Genomic DNA, 22,566 nt, shown 5'->3' with positions numbered 1-22,566 from the left:
TTTCATTTTAAATTTTCCGCCGCACAGCTGTGACAATCACTTTGATTTGCGATAAGTAAAATGACAACTCGGTGCTATGGCATCGATAGGTTAGACTACCGATGTATCGATATAGGTTGATTAACAGTTTTGAGATATCCCTGTATATTAACAGAACCTCAAATTAATAGAAAATAAACAGCTGTTAGATTTGAAATTGAAAAGAAATTCTATTTACTTTAACAGAAAATACTAATGTGATATTATTGATTAATTAATATTCTCTCTATTGTATAATATATACAATATTCTGCAACATTAAATAAGCTGAATTGTATATATTCCGCCAACATTAAAGTCACACCGCTGTTAATAACAGCAGAATTTAATGTAATTTAACAGAGGCGTCTGCTGAGTGACTTCAAATTGTAGCGGCATTTTCACCGCAACGCGTTGCAAAAAAATTGTTGTTATTGCAAGTGGAATCTGTCCTATTTGTTAATTATTATTGTTAATTGGTGCTCACAGAATGGAATTCAATGCATTAGATTTGCATTCGACGGCAGACAATTTGTCGGAAGGCGCTTCAAATAGTATTAGTCTTGGCAACCGCAGCGTGCTCAAGGAATTGAACACAAATGATGGCGGCTCAAAGGTAAGCAAGGCAATTAATCAATCATAGTTGTTGGAGCGTATAACTTGGCCACGAGAAATTAGTGGCGCGCTCATCTACGAAAGCCGGCAAGTGGGCGTGTTGCTAAATAACACATTTAGCCGACGTTCACTTTCTAATAGTGTTAAACGAATGTGTTTATTGTGTATGTGTGCGTTTGTGTGTAAATGTGCATTCATAGCGTTCTGCCTTTATTGGCGTCACTGTCTTTTGTGATCAATGATGGACTTCTCTGCTCTCTGCCCACAAACAAAACAAAGAACCAAAAGAATCGCAGTGCTTCGCTGCGCAGCGCTTTAGTTGCAACCCGAATATGTCATCGCTGCCTTCAGTGTATTCCTCAATGTTTTACATTTCTTTTGCTTGGCTTTTATTATTATTACTAGCTGCTGCCTGATGGCTGCTATTGTGGTTGCCGGGTCTGACGAGACTTCCACAGCTGCTGTCTTAATGATTTTTAGCGCATTTGATCAGTGCGTTCTATGTTCCGTGGCGATCGGACGTTCGGACGTTCCATCTGACGAGCAATATTCATTTTATCGATGGGCAACAAGTCAGCCAAACACATGAAATCCGCAGAGCCTGTTGCTGTGGTGGACTCTTGGCAGCAAACGCCGGTATGGAAAATAATTATGTATATTATTTACAAAAAGTCGTGTGTTTAAATGTTCTATTGTTGCCATATGCACTTGACATGTTCCATTGTGTTTGCTTGACGTCACCAGAATCCAGATGTGCATGAACGCTTGCCAAAAAATACCAAAATAAATCAGTGTATCCAGTGTACGACAGTGATTGCACTCCCCTAAGCAATTGGGATGGGATCTATTCTAGAGATGACAGAACGTTCGCTTTCTGCTTTGAACTACTTCCTGTGAAGCCAAAGTTCATTGGCAAGCAGCTTGTTTGCTCTCTGCGGATGGCGCAGCAATCGCCTCCCCCACATTAAACGACGTCGTTTTCATTCCTTTTGTCTATTTATAGGTTACGTTCAAATTATTGCATACTCCCCCTTTTCGCTTTCCTCTTGTTCTTATTGTCGTCTATGGCGTCGCTTATTGCGTTTTGTTTATTTGTTGGTTGTGATACTATAGTCAAGCATTATAAACAAATTTTCCAAGGAATCTTTTACTAATATTATTGCAGTAAAGTTTACACATTAAGTTGAAGTACAATTATTTAATTACTTCGTGTATGTGCTGGACTTCATTTATCGTTTGTCTAATGTTGCAGCCTATTGTAAGTGCAACTGCAAGTGCAACTACTGCTTCCCATTCTCTTGTCACCTGTCACGCATTGGCTGTTTAACAGTTGGAGCAGCAGAGCAGCGTCATGTGGCGTCATGCCTCATCGTGTGATATTCGGTTTCTCTTTTAAAATATGCGAAATCAGCAATCAACAGCCAGACTAAGCTAGGGCTGGTTATGTGGAGCACTTCCTCAAGTGCACGATGCGCAACAATGGGCGCCGCGGGATTGCATATCTTGGCATCCACATGGGTTATACAGGGTGCATCTATAGGTGCACCATACATACATTTCTAGTATATATATAGTGTAACAAAACGAGACTTTCTTTCATTAGCTTAACTTATTCGCCCTATTCTCAGTTGCTAATTTTTTGTTCTCTCTGTCTCTCTCAGTCTCTACTTCTTCTGTTTATTTGTGGTTTTTCGCTGCAATTTTGCATTTTGTATATTTGTACATGTTAGTTGCTTTTGAAATCGCTTCTAAGACGGTCATTCGCTCACTCCTCCGTTTCATTGTTTATTTTTCAAGTGGCACAATCAATAAATAGTCTCGAATTCAATTAAACGGTTTAATTAAATTGTATCTCAAACATCCACACACGATGGGACTTAACTTTTCCGTAATTAAAGGGGTGTACAACTTATGATTGATTTTTTGAGCTCTGATTGAGATTGTCAAAACCGGGTATACTCTTATTCTGATTAATATATTATATATATACAGAACAATTTGAATAGAACAATATATATTCTCAACAGAGTACATTCAAAATAAGTGTATTAGTACTAGTTAATATCATCATCATTGCGAGAGTTCGACGACTGATAATGCTTACTTTTGGGGGTTGAATTCTCCCAGAAACAAGAACAACTAGCACTGAATGGCAGCTAAACGTGGAATAGGTTTTGTGGATGTCATTCGAATAAATAGAGTGGGGTCTCTCTCTCTCTCTCTCTCTCTCTCTCTTATTGTCGCTCTCTCTCACGATCAGTCAGATGAGCGCGCCACACTCACGATTTCGCTCTCGATTGTCAGTGCCGGTGAGCAAAGCAAATTGAAACGAAAAATATTTTTAAATTGATTTCAAACGTAAAAGACAAACGCCAGCGTACGGCACGGGAAGTTGGTGATCGTGAGACGACGCGTAGAATAAAATAAAATCTGATCTATTATTTAATGACGAGCGCTAGAAAATCGAGTGCTCAACGTCGACGGCCCGAGTAGGCCACATAGAATAACTCATACCCATCAGTACAAATACATCTAGTCCCGAAAATTTATAACTAACATTATATACAAAAAGTGATTTGAAAAAGACTTTGATTGTTTTCGTATATGTGACACGACGCAGTGAGCCGCGCAGTAAACGATCTTGGTTTTTAATCGTTAATCGTGCGTGGAGAGAATTTAACGCGTAAGGAAAACTCGTGTCTCAAATGGATTTCCTATCCAATCTCATTAAGCGACCCAGCAGCATTATGCTGCCCATCCCAGAAACCGACAGTCTCACAACGAATTCAGCCAGCTCCGAGACAACTTCAAGTCCGCCGCCACCGCCACAAGTCAATTTAATAATGGATCGTTGCAATATCGATACCGAACTAGAGAATCTCTTTGATTCGGCAGCTAAGGATTTGAATAGTTTAGGAGAACAGCACAATCTTCTTATTGATGATGTCGATAAGGAACCTGAAGTTGTATCGACGCCCTCAAGTCCTCGAGAGACCATACAACAGCTGCTTAGCGAGATTAATGTGAATTTGGATCAAGTTACCGCCCATGAAATGGAACATTTGCAGGCAATGAGCCTAGAGGTATGTGTGGATTGTGTTCGGGATTTATCAATATTGTCAACAAATTGCGTTTCGGCGTAGCTGTCTGTTCTTTAATATATAGATAGCATTGAAAATCATCCACACAAAAACTATATATTCTCGAAGCACACTTTCATACGCGAACATCTTTCGTAATTGTGCTGTGGATTCTATTGGTTCACTCGCTATTAATTATTTTCTGAATTCACACATTTGTTGAATGTTCTCCGTTGATAGCACAATACAATTCGTCATAGCTAAATGCTAATGCCCAAACACATCCTTTCACCCCATTTGCTGCTGTCTGTCTCCCTGTCTGACTTTAACCTTGTTGCTTGCCATCGCTCTAATTAAATTTCGCGTGCATTGACGACCAGCAAGGCCTCTAAACGCAATGCAACAACGGACAGCGGCAGCCGTATTCGTTGTCTCTGTGGCTGTCGACTGTCGTCTACATCGAATGCATCGCCACACGCTCAGATTTTATTTTCCTTTTCGTTTGTATATTTCTGCGACGCCATGCGACCCACTTACCCACCACGACCCATTCGCACCTCCGCTTTGCCCTCCTTCTATACGCCCATCTTTCTTTCATGACATTTGCTTTTTCTGGGCCGCGTCACAACGGGCAACTGACCGACAGCTAACCGGGTTGTTCGATCTCTCGCACTTTGTTGTGGCGAAAATTGGATTGACCGGAATGCATTGAACTTAAATGATTGAAGCTAACATATGTTTAATTAATATAAAAATATTCCTCAAAATGAAATTACAGTTTTACAATTCCAAATTACACTATTTTACTCATATTCAATATCATGGTTTGCTACATTATTAAGCACACATTAATTTATATTAGAATTAAACTCACTAACTTTTATATTTGTTACCCTACTTTTTATGTCATTTTTGAATGACTATAAAGAAGCTGAAAAATTAGTTGGTATTGGAAGTATTCCAAGATGTGAATTTCAAGATCTAATAACATATTCTCTATAATATGCCCTTTTCCTTTCGGTTCCTTAAGGGTAACATCTTGTTTGTAGAATTATCTTATATATTTCCCAGATCTTGTGCTATTTTGGTGATCAGCAAACTACACCGGGGCATATTTATCTATGAGAGTCATGAGTTAAGACTTACCGCTTGCAATCATGCCATAAATAAACTCTTCGCTCAAAGACGATCATAATGATGTTTGCATTGTTAGGTTATGACTTGTTTACATTTTGCTAGCGATTGCTTGGGCCATGTTCGCGCCATTGCATTATCTGCATTTATTTATTTTTATATCTTTTCCCAAACATTTTTCGTTAGATTTTCACATTTTTCACTTGACACGCGATGCTCAAAATTATGTGAATTAATTAATTTGTTAATGTTTGTTGCTTTTGCTTGTTATTGCAGCTCAGTCCGCTGGTGGTAAAGGCAAGTCCGAGACACAACAGCATAGAGCAACAGAAGGCGCTAGCCGCTGCCGCAGTGATGCGAACTGCATCGCAGCCTGGAACACCGACAATGCCAACAATTAGCGGTGATCTTTTCCAACAACAGGATGTGGAGTCTGGAATCATTAAATTTGCAGGTCTGCCTGAGTTCGATGAGGCACAAATTCCGGAATTGGCGCCACTTCGCGCTGAAATGGAAAGTGAGTGGCAACTAAACTAATCTGAATGATCCTTATATAAATAACTGTCCTTTATTTATCAACAGCACAACTTATAGAGAATGTGAATGCATCTACAGCAAAGTCCTCAGATCGCGACTACAACTCGGATTCAGATGTCTTTGCTGAATGTCTTTCCATGAATAGTGCCAAGATATCAGCGGAGCACAGTGACCTGGAAGCATATTCGAGTGCACTGAATGAGGTGCTGGAGACCCAGTTTTCCAATGTGACAGCCACTACTCTGGAAAATACACTAAACAGCGAGCAACATGCAGCTGCTCTTAGCCATAACGATAGCTGTGAGCCCATGGATATTGATGAAATAGCAGAAACAATAGAAATACTAAATTTCTCGCCCGAGGACCAACAGTTCCTTCAACAACAGTTACAGTCGATTGGAATGCAACCAGATCGAACGAATAAAGAACCACAGTTGGATAAGGTACTGGAAAAGCAAATACAAAGCGAGGAGCAGAAAGTGATGCAACAGGTGAATCAGCAGGATCTAGAAAATCACCAGCCATTGCAGAATAAGTTGGATGCTGAGCAACATCTGGATGTGAATAAGCCGCCACTTGATGATCTTGAAAATCAATTACTTGTGCAACAATTAAATAGTAAGCAGTACAAGAAAAATGATTCCATAGTCGAGGATTTGTTAGCTAAGGTTGAACCAATCCTCAAACAACATGATAATCAATTACCGATGCAACAAATGGATAGTCAACATCAAGAGAAAAATGAACCAATAATCGAGGATTTATTGGCTAAGGTTGAACCATTGCTCAAACAACATGATGATAAGATACGTGAGCAACTATTGGATAATCTACAGCATGAGCAAAATGATGAACTAAAATTGGAGCAACAATTATTGGAAAAGAATGAAGAATGTCAGCAGGAATCCGCACAGCTGACAGTTGAAGTTCCTGCCTCTCCACCCATACCCACGCATAGATCAAAGACACTTGATGAGTTACAAGAGCAAATGGTCTTACAACAATTTGATCAGCCATCGGAGGAAATACCGTCGACAGCACAACAGCCTACGACTCAAATAACAAGACAATTAGAGTCTACATTGGATGCGGTAGAAGAGAAACCTATGGATCAGAATGATTTGTCTGAACAACAGGCAGCTTTAGCATTGCCTGTTTCCGATATGAAACCGCTTCAACTGAATATGGTCGATTCGTCTCATGAAGGCAGCACGACACCCACATCTCCATCTTTTCCGATTAAAGAACCTGAGATACCCTGTCATTTTCCAAGATCACCGCACGCACCGCCCGAGCGTGAGGAAATGCCATATCTGGAGCAGGCGGTCATTGAGCCGTCGATTGAACACCAGCTCCACCTGAGTGGAGCTATAGCTAAATTCCCACTTCCGATACAGGTAACCGTCACGCAGCCAAGTCCAGAAAAACCAACCGAAAATCAGCAGTTAAGTACAACTATTTCTATGGACAATGGCTCGCCAATGAATGAGACCTTTAACGGTACCCAAACTGAGTTCATTGAAAGTGATCCACAACAGTCGCATGCTGTCTTTGGAGTGCCGCTAGGTGAAGCTCATCGTCAGCAGCGTCGCACATTTTCATTAAATGATACCACCCGACAGGCGGAGCAACCTCCGGCGGAACAATCTCTTCCGCTTAATGCAACTATTGCCATAAAAGGAGAATCGCCATTAAACGACACCTATGCTCTGCCACTTAATGCGGTTAAAGATCGTGAACGGCAGACCTTTACCATATCAGATCTGCAACAAGGGAACCAAGGCGAGGATGAGCAGGGAATTAAGAAGTCCTCAAGCCCTGTCGATGTGGACAAATTGAAAAGCCGCCTCACTTTCTCTCTAGAGCAAAATGCGTCACCAGCAATGGAAGCAACCGAGGAGAATATCATGGGTAATGAGCTTGAGCCTATGGATGTGGATATATCAATGCGGGCTGAGCCAGCTTCTGCCCCGGCTCCGCTGTCACCGCCCATACCTACACATCAAACAAAACAACTTACTGTATCTGAAGACGTGCAGCCGCGAGAGCAACTCCGTGAGACCAAATCTCCACCCATACCAACTCATCGTCCCAAGGACCCACAACGGCAGACCCACTCACCTCCCATACCTACACATAAGCCGCCTCCACAACTTAAGCGTCCGTCCATACATGAAGATGTGACTCCATCCACTTCCGCAGTCGTCCAGCCGTTGCCGTCCATCCCCAATGCAACCGTTTTGCTTGAGGAGCAAAAATTGTCAGCCAAGGAACAGCTCAGCGCCAGCGATGAGAAGGATGATGTGTTCGTTGAGCACTTTGGTGCCATATCACCCATCTCTGATGACATCTTCAAGGCACCGCAGTATAGCAGCAGCAGCTTTAGTAAGATGGCAAAGGGCAAGAGTATTGAACCAGCGGTTAGTGACTCCACCAAGGAGCAGTTCTATGATGCCGAATTCCAGGATGGAGCCAACGACAACAACAGTGAGTAACATCCCGCAAATTACCCCTGTAATGATAACATATGTACATATGTTGTAAATGCATATGGCACCACTCCCCATTCTCCCCAATTCTAAATGCATCGACTGTACACTCATTGAATCAACATCTGGCTAATCGCCTTGGTATATTCGTGACCTTAGGCAGTCCCTCCGCTTTGCCATTTGAACTTGAAATGTTTGGGGCACGGCAGGGTCGAGGTTAGTTTGTTTGCATGTGCCACCGTCTGCTTAAAGAACCAGTACGGACTAATCGGGTGTGCTCGACTTCGAAATATCAACTCATAACAAAAATAAAGCAATAGCAGTAGAAATATAAATACAGAAATTGTTGAGTTTTATTCAAAAAGTCATAAATTTATTGAAGTCGCACTTTCATATATGTTTAGAGATGCCTTCTTGGGTTTTAATGGTCCTAGGGTAGAAAAATAAATCCCCACATGCAAGGCAATGAACCTGAACTTCACAACTATCGCTAGAAGAGTACAAGAAAAACAGGAAACTCAACTACAGAAAAAAAAACTGGGGGCTGTGCTTTATCGTCAATTAGGTGCATAATTTTTGACTCTTGCGACGCGCAGCTGTCTGCATGCCGTTTCAGTTGTTGTTGTTTTGACTGCATTTTAATGCTGTTCCAAAATGCCGCATTGCCCCTTTAGTAGTCATACACCCGCAATTACAAAGTACGTGTGCACGTTTTTATGATTCTGCTCCCTCGCTTACTCTCTCAAATTACAATCTCTTTTATACGTGCTCTCTTTATATTATGTTCTGTCTTTCTCTCTTTGTGTGTTTGAACCCTTATCAACTTCAGATGTCGTAATCGTCGCGTCGCTCTAAAATAAACGAAAATGTCTTCTAAGTGACGTCACTAAGTTCAATTAAAGAAATGTCTTTGTATAAATACAAATGTACGATGAACGCATTTTGTATTTTTAGCTAATTGGCAAAAGGCGTTGCCTGAAAAGAAAATTGCCGAATTCTGAAAAATTTTTTCGATCCAATTTACCTTTCTTTTAAATAATTTTGTATTGCATTGTCATATTTTCAAATAAATATTTAACTTGGCGCCAGCATAGTTATCGCTGACTAACAAAATGCAACTCTGTTCACAATAAGCAATAAATCTCTATCTGAACAATGAAACCAAGCCAAACACAAAAAGCAGATTCTAGACAATATTTAATTATGAAATAATTTTTATTTACTTCAATTTTTAAATAAATATTTAATAAAGCAGCATTTTTCGCTCTGGCACTCTCATATTAAAACAGCCATTTGACGCATGTCAATCTTGCGTAGAACATGCTCATGCAGTTTTACTACACTTGTAGTTAGAAGAGCAACTAGAAAATCGCATTGAAAATACGAACTCAGATGAAAACATATGGACAGCTCTCTCTTGATGTTGGCGCATCGCGCTTACTCATATTATAAGAGCATGGTACTAAAATACTATCCGCTCTGCTATTTTCTAGTTCTCGTCAGGCAACAGATGTAAGATACATCCACCTTGTAATGTTACACCATGATTGCTTACGCGTCACTGTCGCACTCTCTAGTCAGAATTAAACTAGTGGCTCTCATTTTTCGTTGCCAATGTGTGTTTCAGGTTCTCTTTTTCTCTCTTTTGGATTCACTCATTGTGTGTCTGTATGTATATTTGTATGTGAATGCGCGTCCGTGCGCCTCTTTTCTTATTGGCATCGGAGAAAAGTAAGCACATTAGCATTCCAATTCAGTTAGTTTTCAACTTCTGACGTTGTCGCTGCTGTTATTCATCCTCTGCACACGTCGCGCTTCTCGTACGACTCTAAAACAACATTTGCTCCTTTCACGCCTATTCATCGTTTTATGGAGCTTAAAAAAAGTGCTGCAAGTGTAAATGTAATTGAAATTTAAGAAAAATAATATTTTAGTTCGTGCCTGTCCATACCATTTGTGTGTTGCTTGTTTTCTGACTGTTATCTGTCCAAATTTGCAAAAATGCAAAGCAGCTGTGTGTGTGTGTGTTGTGGGTCCAACAAGCAACAACAACAACTTGCCAAGTAACAGAAAAGTGTCAATGACAAAACTCACACAAGAGCATAAATAAAACCGAGATGAGGACGTAGACTCAACACAACTCGACTTAACTCGAGTAACAAAAATAAATTATATTTTTTCACATTGAACGAGAGCGTAAAACTTCATTGTATGAGAGAATAACTTTTTATTATATGTGTGTATATATGTATGTATATGTTTTGTTTGTGTGCACCAGTGTGGGCGCTCAATGGTCATGGTTAAGTTCGGATATTATTTCTTTTAATAATTGTAAAGAATCTTGGAAATGCAAAAGTTGTCAAGAAAGACAAGACGGACACGCAATTAAAACGCAGTGCTGTGTGAAAAGTTTTTTCTCTCTCTCTCTGTCTCTGTGCCTCCTCTTACAGCTCATTTGTACGCTCCACACTCTCACGCTCCACGCTCTCCAATTCGTTTGTCGGCTCTCTTTTACTACTGTGTCTTGTCAATGCATCAGTTTGTCAATTGGTTCATGTCCATTATAAAAGCAACCCACTTCTTGGGGTCGTCTCGCGATTGCATAAAATGACTCACAAGTCACAGTTGCGGCTTCTCTTTCTTCCCATTGTTTCTACTCTGCTTCTGTTGCTGCTTCCATTTCATTTTGTTTTGTTTTCGCATTTTTTATCTTGAAATACTTCTATTAGCGCCTGCAGTTGAGTGACCCGCATTCTACATTATGTTCTCTAAGATATCTGTGCTTATCTGGGACTGCCCGGGTTCTTGTTTTCACTATTTTTACTGACATTTGTTTTGTATATATACAATCTGTATATAGTGTGTATATGTATATGTTTGGGCAAATAATGCGGTTACGGTGCGACACACCTAGCTATATGGATTCAAAAGGGGCTCAAGGGAGGAGAGAAGGTAGTCTCTCAAGGGTTGGGCAACTTTGAGTCATGAAATATTTGTATTTTTTGTCTCCCTTCCATATTTACTTACAAAAAAAGAAGAGGAATGGGATCCACTCTCAATGTTTTAAAATAATCTAATTATGTTATGCTATGAGGCATAAAAATGTCGCTTATGCGCAACCTTCCACAATCTCGACATTGTAATGCCTTATATCTTATAAACATTTATTTGGTCTTTGTCTAGATTTACGTGAGTTTTACGTTTCATATTAAGAGTTCCATTGATTAGAAAAATATTTACTTTTGATTGTTCATATTTATTGACTAACTTTATGTGTATTTTTCTCTTTATTTTCTCTCACAACATTATCAACAATGTCAACAAAAAACGCACAATAACAAACGCACGCGCATGATTACTCAACTCATACATCATACAATTACACAATACGATCCATAGTAATATTCAATTCATCAGATTTCGATTATTTATACACAAAAGGCAGCAACAATGCGCCCATCGATCGCAGTTCGTTACTATTGAAATTCGATCCGCTTCTCGGTGCTCCGGTGCCTGTGAATCAATCCCAGCATCAGCAGGAGCAAACACTGCTTAATATATTAAGCAATAATAATAACTTAGCACGTGCATTGAGCCCTACATTGGAGGAGCACGAGACAAGCGGCAGTAATCAGTCGTTTGTTATTGAACCGAGTGCCAAAACATCCAAAAAGTCAGAGGGACCTGGAACCCAAAGAGAATTGCAGATAAAACCGCCTGTGGATAGATCAAAAGTAAGTTCACTGATACAAAAAACTAAACTAAGCTTTTAAAATTAAATTTATTCATATTTATCTAATTTTAGAAGCATGCTAAAATGAGTGTGGACGTCATTGATAACGATTGCAACAAACCCTTCGACAATTCCAAGTAAATAAATTCCATGTGGAACCTACTTAACTGTAAAATAACATATTATTTGAATCTTCAATTTTCAGCTTGAACTCGGAGGACAAGACCAACAAATATAACAATATGGATGAACTGGAGAAAAAAATAAAGAATGAAGTGTAAGTAATGCGAAATTTTGCAAAATGCAAATATGTGTCATATCTTTAATCAGAGATTTAAAAACTTAAATATCTGAATTGAGAAGATTGATTTTTAGACCAGTCTTAAGACCAGTCCACTATATAAGTGCGTTGATATAAAAGTAAATGTTCATTTAAGGTTGCTGTTAAGAAATTAAAATGTAATATATGGGTGTGAACTATTATCCTTTAGTCTCTTACTCTCGTTCGCGGGCATTTTGAAGATGGACGTTTTAATCAACCCGGTTCTATATTTTTAGCACCCGCTCTGAGGATATTGAAAAGAAACTCAAGGATGCCGAACAACGTGAGGAAGCACTCGTCAAACGCATTACAGATAAGGATAAGACAAACACAAAGCTCAAGTAAGTTGCGAATGATTTGTGTAGTGTCAACTAAATCATATTAATTCTATATGGGCAATCCGCTCAGTGGCGTTATTGAAGCCTACGAGAAAGCCATTGCAGAGTTAATCCACGACAAGGAGCAATTGGTGCAAAACCATGAACGGGAAATGCAGGAGGTACAAACAGATCGTGATTCCAATTATCATCACCTAACGTCGCTGGAAACGACATTCTCTGACCTGCATGTGTAAGTTGACGATGCTGAATCACACTCTTGTTGATTCATAATTGTATACATGTATTCTCTTTATAGGAAATATGAAAAAAGCAAAGAGATGACATCTCATCTGAAGCAGATCGAGGAGAATCTCCTGGATGAAAAGAAAAAATTGCAAGAGAAATTGCGACAGCAAGAACAGAGATATGAGCAAATGAAAAGCCATGCCATGCAGCAAATGGAAATGTATGGGAATTTAGTTCATACTACAATTAGATCCAATACTAATCTTTATACTCTTTTTCGCAGTGCCAACAAAAAGCTGGCCACTATTTCAAAGGAGCATACGGATGAGGTGAAAAAATTGAAAGCTTTACTCAAAAAAGAGGAAGTGTCGCGCATCTCAACGGCCGAGCAGCTGCAACAGAAATCGCGAGAGAATGCCGATCTGCTTAAAATTTGCGAGGAATTAATTTACGACAAAGGACAAGGTGGTAGTAGTTAAACTTCACCCAATGTCATCAATATTTTGCGGCCTGAATGTATTATCTTCATACAATTTAAAGCTGTTAACGCACAGACGCACACACACAAACTCACACACATCTACAACTATAACACAAACTCTCATATGCATACATACAACAGAGGGCATGTGGCATGCATGTTTGACGCATGATATTCACTCATAACGCATACTATCTCATTACATTTTGTAACTTTTGTTGTGTGCTTTCGTGAGTTATCGTGAATCGAACCCCACATATGAAATCTCAACTTTGTACGCTATCCGTCGTTAGAATGGAGTATCCCCCACTATATACCTAACTATCCATATACGTATTGTACTATTTCTAGATTTTTAGTTGTCGTTTGCCTAATTTAAGCACAACACAGCAAAAACAACAACCGCAGATAGAACATCCAACATACGATACACAACTGAGCATCGAATGAGTTCCACACACGTTGAGATCCACACGCCTTACGGGGTTTTGTCCCAAATGATATTATCGCATTGTTTTGCTTGAAAATCCCTCAGCCATTTTCAAGACAAATGACAATTGCTATTTTCCCTCTCATCCTTCTACCAATACATCCAAACACACACACACACTCTTTTTGTTTGTTGTGTTCTATTAACTGATGAAATTAATAATAACATTGATGCGGAAAATTAAAAGTATCGCGTATGGTAGACACGCGCCCTTTATTAAATGTCTAAGTTTACAATTAGATTAATTTAAAATTTAAAACATTAATGATTGTATTAAGCATATAATTCTGTATTACATAATAGTACTAAAACAAAAAGAAATGAATAATAGAAAAAAACCAAAAAACTATTTATGAATTAAAATACAAAAACCAATATATTATTAATTTTTTAATTGCAGCTTCTATTTAGTTATTATTTTATATGAAGTTGGAAGAGTTCGGGTTTCAACAAAAATTAGTTAATTGATTTACTGCAAATGCACGCCTGAAAAAATTTTCGCTCGATACACTTTGATATACAATCTATAGTTCGCTTTGTAGACACCACCTCACCTCTGAAAAACTGAAATGAATTTTACTTCCATTTATTACTAAGCTGTATGAAATTGAAAGAAAGAATTAATGTTGTTAATACACATAATGAAAAGAAATGCAATCGTATTGAAAAGAATTGTATACAAAATTTGTACCCAGTCCATGTAATCAAATATATTGCTACCATATAAAAACATACGTATATATAACGGTATAAATATACACATATATATTTTTCTAAAGTTGATGAAACACGCGCTTTTAAAAAAATATATATAACTTGAACTCAAATCCGTTTTGTTGTTTCAAATTTAAGATGAAGAAAATCTATATCAATGCGCTGTAAAAAATACACATAATATAGTATTAATAACATTCACACTCATGATTATGTATGTGAATGTTGGACATTGTGCATGTAAGGTGATGATCAAGTTGCATAATTCAATAAATAAACTATGTACGAAAAACTTTTGCAATTTAAATTCAAATTATTTATTGGGTACGATTCAAAACAACCTGTCGCTGGCGTTAAAACTTGGAATTAGAACAGAGTGGCAACGCTGGTTAACAGGTGGGAGGTGATCAGCGTAGACTTAACCAGTTCTCTCTAGCGCACTATTGATTTTCTATATTTAACCATTTATTACATCTAAAGTATTTTTAATTCATTATTATTGTTTTTAAATTTAATTTTAAGCTGTTATTTAGAATATACAATTAGTTCTATAAGAGAATTTATTAAGTGAAGTGTGACCAGAGTCTATACTGTTCAAGAGTGTTATCTAGTTACACTTGATAAATTGTTATTTGTTTATTTTGCTAATTTACCAAATCAATGACAACTTAAGAGTAGAAAACACCAAATTTAATATTAAATTTTCCATCCTAATAGTTTAAAAAATTCCTTATTTCATTACTTTCTCCAGTCACTGTAACAATTTTGGTATATTTAGCACAATAGCTTGAATATACAAATTGTATATTAGATTAAACAGAGATGTGCACTAATTTCTTATCAAAGAAGACAAAAAAGCTTTATCTCTAAGAAAAAAAAAACAAGAGCCAAGAAGCTGCGGTTGATGCGCTTTTAAAGTCCAGCTGTTTACGTAATAACGCAATACATAAATAAAATGAATTTTGCGGGCAAAGTTGTGCTCATAACAGGCGCTAGTTCCGGAATTGGCGCCGCAACCGCTGTCAAATTGGCAAAACATGGTGCTTGCCTTGCGCTTAATGGACGTAATGTGGAGAATTTGAAGAAGGTTGAAGATCAATGCAGACAAATAGGTTCAGCACCCGCTGTTGTTGTGGGCGACATCAGCAAGGAGGATGATACAGATCGAGTGTGGCGCGAGACTTTGGAGAAATATGGCAAACTCGATGTGCTGGTTAACAATGCGGGCATCCTGGAAAACGGCAGCATTGAGAACACTTCCCTGGAGCAGTTTGATCGCGTGATGAACACCAACCTGCGTGCCATCTATCATTTGACCATGTTGGCCACTCCTGAGCTAATCAAAACCAAGGGCAACATTGTGAACGTATCCAGCGTGAATGGCATACGATCCTTTCCTGGCGTACTCGCCTACAACATTTCCAAAATGGGCGTGGATCAATTAACGCGTTGCGTTGCCCTTGAACTTGCTGCCAAAGGAGTGCGTGCTAATTGCGTCAATCCTGGCGTTACTGTAACTAATCTCCACAAGCGCGGCGGCATGGATGAGGTGACCTATCAAAAGTTCCTGGAGCACTCGAAAAGCACACACGCCCTAGGACGGCCAGGCACAACGGATGAAGTGGCTAATGCCATTGCATTCTTGGCCAGTGACTTGGCCAGCTTCACCACGGGAGTCAGTTTGGCTGTTGACGGGGGACGTCACGCCATGTGCCCACGCTAAAGGTAACAATCTTCCCTGTTGAGCAAAAAGGCATTTATTTTAATCATAATTACAAGACTAATAAACGTTAAAAACACAACTGTTTTTATAAATAATGTAATACGACAAATTGGTATTGAATTGGAGTTTTTTAGTTTATATTGGGACTTCTCTGCCATCTTCACCGCGGGCACATTGCATGACGACCCCCATCGACAGGCAAGTTGACACCTGTCGAGAAGCTGGCATCATCGCTGGCCAAGAATGCGATGGCTGCAGCCACCTCGCCTACCTCTCCAGGGCGACCCAATGCATGCGTCTCCTTGGAGCGTTCTAGAAACTTGGCGTACGCATCATCATCCAAGCCGCCGCGCTTCTGTAATTCTGTGATAATCACACCAGGGTTAACACAGTTGACACGCACTCCCTTGGACGCTAGTTCCAGAGCCACACAACGTGTGAATTGATCCACCGCTGACTTGGACACGTTGTAGGCGAGCACGCCGGGAAAAGACCGCAAGCCGCACACGCTGGACACGTTCACAATGTTACCTTTGGTTTTAATCAACTCTGGAGTGACTAGGATGGTTAATTGATAGACAGCTCTGACATTGGTGTTCATAATGCGATCATACTGCTCCAAAGAAGTGGTCTCTATGCTACCCAGCTCAATGATGCCGGCATTGTTCACAAGCACATCCAGTTTGCCAAAATGTTTAATTGTAGCTGGAACTATCTGCTCTACATCCGCCTCCTTGTTCATGTCCGCTTCTAGTTGAAGCGCAGCTGATCCTCCTACTGCCAGAATATTGTCGGCAGTTTCCTTCAGCTTCATCACATTACGCCCTACAATCACAAGCTGTCCTCCGAGACTGGCCATGTGCACGGCAGTTGCTGCTCCGATGCCAGAGCTGGCACCTGTTACAATGATCACTTTGTCTTTAAAACTCGGCATTTTACTCTTATCGTGGATGGACTAGTAATTGAATCCCTATCGAGCTATCAACAAACAAGCCAAATCGATAAGTTTCTCTGGTCAAGTGTAACCAATTTAGCTAAATTTACAACGAGCTTAGCTATTTTCAAAGGTCAATTATTATAGGAAATACAACTCATGTTATTCTTGCTACTTCTCGAATTAAATTAAACTTTTTTACTGGAATATCAATTTTCTTTAATATTTATTTCTTGTCATAATGTGATCTGAATATTTATTATTTGCAACTTGCAAATCGATTATCAAGTGTATCGATAAGTTTTTCAAGTGGAGTTGTGAAATACAAATCGTGAACAAAAACTGAGCTGCTAATTAATCTATTTGTTTAGCTGCGATTGTTTATGATTTATTAAATGCTAAATATAGACAATTCAGCGAGGGCACATAGCATGACGACCGCCATCCACAGGCAAACTTATGCCCGTCGAGAAACTGGCTTCATCACTAGCAAGAAACGCAATGGCAGCTGCCACCTCCCGCGCTTCTCCTGGTCGCCCCAAGGCGTGTGTCTCCTTAGCACGTTCAACAAATTTGGCGTAGGCTTCGTCGTTGAGTCCGCCCCGTTTTTGCAATTCCGTAATAATCACGCCAGGATTGACGGCATTAACGCGCACTCCTTTGGGCGCCAATTCAAGAGCTGCGCATCGTGTAAACTGATCAATAGCCGCCTTGGAGATATTATAAGCTAGTACACCAGGGAAGGATCGAATGCCATTCACGCTGGAAATGTTCACAATGTTGCCCTTGGTCTTGATCAGCTCTGGCGTGGCTAAAATGCTCAATTGGTAGACAGCTCGTACATTGGTGTTCATCAGGCGATCGTACTGCTCCACTGAAGTGTTCTCTATGCTGCCCAGCTCGATGATGCCCGCATTGTTCACAAGTACATCAAGTTTTCCAAATTGTTTGATCGTAGCTGCAACTATCTGCTCCACATCTGACTCCTTGTTCATGTCCGCTTCCAGCTGCAGAGCAGCTGATCCGCCAGCTGCTAGAATATTGTCAGCAGTTTCCTTCAACTTTGCCACATTGCGCCCCACAATAACAAGCTGCCCACCAAGGCTAGAGAGATGTACAGCAGTTGCTGCTCCAATGCCAGAGCTGGCACCTGTCACAATGATGACTTTATCTTTGAAACTCGGCATAGTGCTGTTGATACGTCTATTTGGAATGATAGTAGAATCGCTATTGACATTGAAGTTTGTCAGCAGCGGTTAATTTGTTCAAGTCGATAGTAGCATTATCGATAAGTTGAGCTTTCGAGAGGGATCGGCGTTGTGAAATTCAAATGAGATAAACGCTAACAATACTCTTGACGTATTCTGTTGCTTTATAATTAACAGAATTTGCACGCAATTATTTTTGGAAGCAATACAAATAAATGGCATCAAAACTGAAACACTTATGTAAGTTGGATAACGATAATAACAATAAAACAATGTAATGTTGTTGGTAATTTGAACAGTGGTGGCAATTTAAATTAAATAAAAGCTATCAGCTATCGTTAGTTTGCGGCAAATGCGCTTTCCATACTTTTCTTATACGATACGACACAGAGGAATTCGAGTATAGCTTTTGTGTTTATAAATATACAATACGATACTCGAAAATACGATCATCAAATGCATTGAAGTAAGTGAAATCTTGCAAGTATTAATTATTGAAAATGTTATCTTTATTAAATGCAAACATCGTAATACACCAAAATAACTAATTATGTTAATTAACGTGGACACATCGCATGCCTTCCTCCATCCACAGGCAAACTAACGCCAGTTGTAAAGCTGGCAGCATCGCTGGCCAGGAAAGCGATTGCCTGCGCTACCTCGGTGACATCGCCAGGACGACCCATGGCATGAGTGGTTTTAGAGTGCTCCAAGAACTTTTGATAGGTAGCATCATTCATGCCGCCGCGTTTGTGAATCTCCGTTATGATAACACCAGGATTAACTGAATTGACGCGAACTTTCTTGGATGCCAGCTCGAGAGCCACACAGCGAGTCAATTGATCCACTGCTGCCTTAGACACATTGTACGCCAGCACGCCAGGGAAGGATCGAATGCCATTTACGCTGGAAACGTTAACTATGTTACCTTTGGTCTTGATCAACTCGGGAGTGGCCAACATAGTTAATTGATACACGGCACGTATATTTGTATTCATCACGCGATCGTATTGAGCTAACGAGGTGTTCTCAATGGTACCGGTTTCCAAGATGCCAGCATTGTTGACCAGCACATCGATACGACCGTGTTTCTCAAGCGTTGCCGTAACAATATTTTCCACATCGGCCTCGTTGTTCATGTCCGCTTGTAGTTGTAACGCAGGAGAACCTCCAACTGCCACAATTTTGTCGGCAGTTTCCTTCAGTTTGTCCACATTGCGACCAACAATTGTGAGAAGGCCTCCTAGACTGGCCAGGTGGACAGCAGCTCCTGCTCCAATACCGGAGCTAGCACCTGTTACTATAATCACTTTGTCCTTGAAGCTTGACATAACAAGATGATCTCAATAAATGAATGCCAGAGCTAGAACCGATTCGATTTTCATCGATTCCTTTTTTTCCGCAAAAAAATCGATTCTTTTTTTGAGCGCCAATTATTGGAAATAATTATTGAGTAGCAAATGATGTTAATAAACGCAATATTTTTAGTATGAGTTTATTGAAAAAAGAAATTTAATAGCTCTTTAAAAGGGCGCGGCTCTTTATGTGCGGTTTGAAAAGGTATCAAAATACTATATATAGTGTAACCAAGTGACAATTATGACTGGTTGTGTTGTTTGGTATATATCCTCGCCCTCAAATAGCAAATTATAAATATTCTGCTTATGGTCACACCTCGTCTCAGGTGTAATTTCAGATTTAGACTAATAGCCTCTTTCCACCTCACTCAGTTTTTCTACGTTTTTTAAAGTCCCGTTTCGGGGTTTCCATCTGCACGAACCGAAAAATATGGGCAACGGTAAATTTCTCAATATGGCCGCTCTGAAATATCAGCTGTTCAAATGTAAACACGAGTTGGCGAACATTTCAAAAAACAGCATGCGCATTTGAAAATGGAAAATTTTATTAAACTGCAGAATTTTTATGAGGATTTTAACGAAGTGGAGGGAAAATTAGCGAAGTATAGAGTATAGGCCATTGCTGGCAGCAATGTAATATTTACATAAATACATTTACTTTTTAGCAACGGCATGGGTGTTTTTAGGAGCGCGATGTTCCTGGAAACAACGAATCATTTTGAGATAATTTTCGAATTAATAGGAGGAGTTTGGCATCCTTGTGGAGCGCCTTTGTGGATTGGCCAAAGAAGGCACTACATTTCTCCTCCCATAACTCGAACAACATAGCCTTGTGGATGCCACTCCACGATATTGACGGCTTTCGAGTTTTTTGGCTCATTTAAAATATAAAAAATTTGCTTTAAAAAGCAAAATAAAATTTTTATTTTTCTATTTTCATACCTTGGCGCACTTTAATGTCAGCTGTTTTGTTAGTGGTGAGCTCTTTTTCGTTGTCATATCGATCAAAATATCGCATAATTACCCAAAAAGTGCGTTCGCTATTTCTACGTAGCTCGCGAACGTAGAAAAACCGACTTTTTTTTTATGGGATTTTACATGGGGCGAACGTAACATTCGGCCTGAACGTGAAAAAACCAAAGAAAACCAAAGAAAACCGTGCGGTGGAAAGAGGCTATTAATACACTTCATTCGTCCTAGAATAATTCATTACATTCCAGTTTATTTTGAGGGGATGTTGATTAATAGCCTATTTCCACTGCACTGCAGTTTTTGTAAGCTTCGAACACTTTTTTTCTTATGAGTTTTTAGATTCGACGAAAAAAAACCGAGGTTTTTTGGAGAAGTGGAAATAGGCTATTAATTGTGTTTTCACAACTTGTGCCAATTAGATGTAACGTATCGAATAGGAACGAAAACATTAATCAGATAACAATAAATAGCACGTCCGTTTTGTGTCATATGAAATAATAAACACAAATTTATCCCTTTTTTAAACTTACGATGTTGTTTTATTCTTTTAAAAAACGCTACGCTTATACAAGCAAAGTCGGCTGTAAATGTTCTTGTTGTGGCGCTTCTTAAACCTCGTAGCCGTAGGATTGAATGATTTTGTTGAAAGGTTCGGCAGCCTTGGCAATATTCTCGCGCGCCTTCACTGTCAACTTCTTCATTTCTCTGTTGTGCTTGAGGGTGACGCGCAACTTTGCCTTACGCTTGCGCTCCAGGCTCTTAATCACATCCTGGTAGTGCCAGCCCACCTCGCTCGACAGACGACCAACCTGGCAGTATTTGCGGTCGGAACGCAGAGTAAGCACGCGCAATGCGATGGGGACAACAACGCGACGACGCTTGTCGTAGGGGGATGGGATGCCATCGAAGACACGCAGACGAGCAAGTGCAGCCTGGCCACGCTTGGTCTTGTGTGGGATCATGCCTGAAAAGGAAAAATATTGATTAATATTCATATCCATTACATTCATTATATATAAAGAAATTTCATCAAATTGGATCAGTTGAATATTTGTTACACGGCTTCTCGTTCAAATAATGTAGGTAAGAATATTAATCATCACGACATCTTACTTAAACCAGAGACATGAATAAGTCACGTTTACGTACCTAGGAATAAAACGATATAAATTAGTAAATACATTGGTAGCTTGTGTGTAAGATATTTGTTGTGTCTAGGATTCAGTCATGTTTTGTTTACATGTATTTTCTTCGTTCAAATAATGTAGGTAAAATAATTGGTACATCATGGTAAACAACACAATGTCAGTCCTTGATGAAACACTCACCTCGTACAGCCTTGTAGAAGATACGGGAGGGAGCCCGGAAGTGGAAGGGACCACGAGCGGGATTAACGTTGCAACGTTTGCGCAAGTAGGACAAAAACTTAATTTTGTTTCTGTAGAAGTGACCAGAGAGGTTCAGCTCCTCGCAACGCACCACAACCACCTTGCCGCCTTGCAACAAGTACTTGGCGACAACGGAGGCCAGACGGCCAAGCAAATGGCCGCGACCATCAATAACAACGGTCTGCAAATTAAGAGAAAAACATTTTAGAAACTAGTGAACTAAGTGAGGTTATGTGCAATTGTCAGACATAAACAAATGTACGTAGCTGAGAAAACCCCAGAAAATATTGACACATTAATATGAGTTGGCCATAGATGTTCACCGTATTTCACGCAAAGTGCACTCAAGTACAAACAATTTTTTTAAAGCACTTCCATCACCCTCCTCAAAAGGCTCTTGTTGTGCACGTGTACACAGATCCAACTTTCGCGCACTTAAAACAACACTTTAGCGTAGTAAAATTAACTCAAATGTCATATTTTCCCATAGCATATTGGTTTAACTACCAAATTCCATACATTTGTTCAAGTTTGGGTGACATTAACACGGTTTTTTAGCCAAAATATTGGCACTTACCCTGTTCGTTAAACCAGTCATGTTTAAGAACCGCACGGAAAGAAAGCGGAAACCGACTTGACAGTTCAGGCGTCATACGGCAGAGCTGCTTTGGAAAATTGCATAGCACAAAAAGGTGATTGCTACAGGGATGCTTTTTCGATATCGATTGTAGTGTTGCAATGTGTGATAATTTTAGTTTAACATTACACGGTCACACTTTTAAATAAGTTATTATTAGGTTTGAT

General features: G+C 39.6%; 6 protein-coding genes across 13 annotated transcripts; 2 read left to right on the top strand and 4 right to left on the bottom strand.

Annotated features, from left to right (window-relative positions):
- The first annotated feature begins 421 nt into the window (after positions 1–421).
- On the top strand, positions 422–14,471 carry LOC133835915 (putative mediator of RNA polymerase II transcription subunit 26). Of its 8 annotated transcripts, XM_062266097.1 has the most exons (11): positions 3,006–3,716; positions 5,124–5,364; positions 5,430–7,871; positions 11,273–11,607; positions 11,679–11,743; positions 11,812–11,883; positions 12,165–12,269; positions 12,337–12,498; positions 12,565–12,714; positions 12,778–12,959; positions 13,327–14,471. In XM_062266097.1, the coding sequence occupies exons 1-11, from the start codon at positions 3,339–3,341 to the stop codon at positions 13,332–13,334; spliced, it is 4,140 nt and encodes a 1,379-aa protein (XP_062122081.1). In that variant the 5' UTR covers positions 3,006–3,338; the 3' UTR covers positions 13,335–14,471. The 8 variants fall into 8 exon arrangements, with proteins under 8 accessions (XP_062122087.1, XP_062122084.1, XP_062122085.1 ...); XM_062266103.1 differs by lacking the exon at positions 3,006–3,716 and adding an exon at positions 422–634 and having other exon boundaries at positions 11,315–11,607; positions 12,778–14,471; XM_062266100.1 differs by lacking the exon at positions 3,006–3,716 and adding an exon at positions 422–634 and having other exon boundaries at positions 12,778–14,471.
- A 663-nt stretch (positions 14,472–15,134) lies between these two features.
- On the top strand, positions 15,135–15,981 carry LOC133838272 (uncharacterized oxidoreductase TM_0325-like). Its single transcript, XM_062269334.1, has one exon. The coding sequence runs from the start codon at positions 15,135–15,137 to the stop codon at positions 15,900–15,902; it is 768 nt and encodes a 255-aa protein (XP_062125318.1). The 3' UTR covers positions 15,903–15,981.
- On the bottom strand, positions 15,921–16,982 carry LOC133838269 (uncharacterized oxidoreductase TM_0325-like). The gene has a single exon (XM_062269331.1). The coding sequence runs from the start codon at positions 16,834–16,836 to the stop codon at positions 16,063–16,065; it is 774 nt and encodes a 257-aa protein (XP_062125315.1). The 5' UTR covers positions 16,837–16,982; the 3' UTR covers positions 15,921–16,062.
- Positions 16,983–17,051: 69 nt separating this feature from the next.
- On the bottom strand, positions 17,052–18,083 carry LOC133838270 (uncharacterized oxidoreductase TM_0325-like). Its single transcript, XM_062269332.1, has one exon. The coding sequence runs from the start codon at positions 18,021–18,023 to the stop codon at positions 17,250–17,252; it is 774 nt and encodes a 257-aa protein (XP_062125316.1). The 5' UTR covers positions 18,024–18,083; the 3' UTR covers positions 17,052–17,249.
- Positions 18,084–18,535: 452 nt separating this feature from the next.
- Positions 18,536–19,413, bottom strand: LOC133838271 (3-oxoacyl-[acyl-carrier-protein] reductase FabG-like). Its single transcript, XM_062269333.1, has one exon. The coding sequence runs from the start codon at positions 19,373–19,375 to the stop codon at positions 18,602–18,604; it is 774 nt and encodes a 257-aa protein (XP_062125317.1). The 5' UTR covers positions 19,376–19,413; the 3' UTR covers positions 18,536–18,601.
- A 1,469-nt stretch (positions 19,414–20,882) lies between these two features.
- LOC133838275 (large ribosomal subunit protein uL13) lies at positions 20,883–22,494 on the bottom strand. The gene is made up of 3 exons (XM_062269337.1): positions 22,340–22,494; positions 21,703–21,943; positions 20,883–21,338 (listed from the first exon to the last, which is right to left on the bottom strand). The coding sequence occupies exons 1-3, from the start codon at positions 22,358–22,360 to the stop codon at positions 20,983–20,985; spliced, it is 618 nt and encodes a 205-aa protein (XP_062125321.1). The 5' UTR covers positions 22,361–22,494; the 3' UTR covers positions 20,883–20,982.
- Positions 22,495–22,566: the final 72 nt, after the last annotated feature.

This window comes from Drosophila sulfurigaster, chromosome 2R (assembly GCF_023558435.1).
Source record: "Drosophila sulfurigaster albostrigata strain 15112-1811.04 chromosome 2R, ASM2355843v2, whole genome shotgun sequence".
Taxonomy (NCBI): Eukaryota; Metazoa; Arthropoda; class Insecta; order Diptera; family Drosophilidae; genus Drosophila; species Drosophila sulfurigaster.
This window is presented reverse-complemented; position numbering and strand designations above follow the sequence as displayed.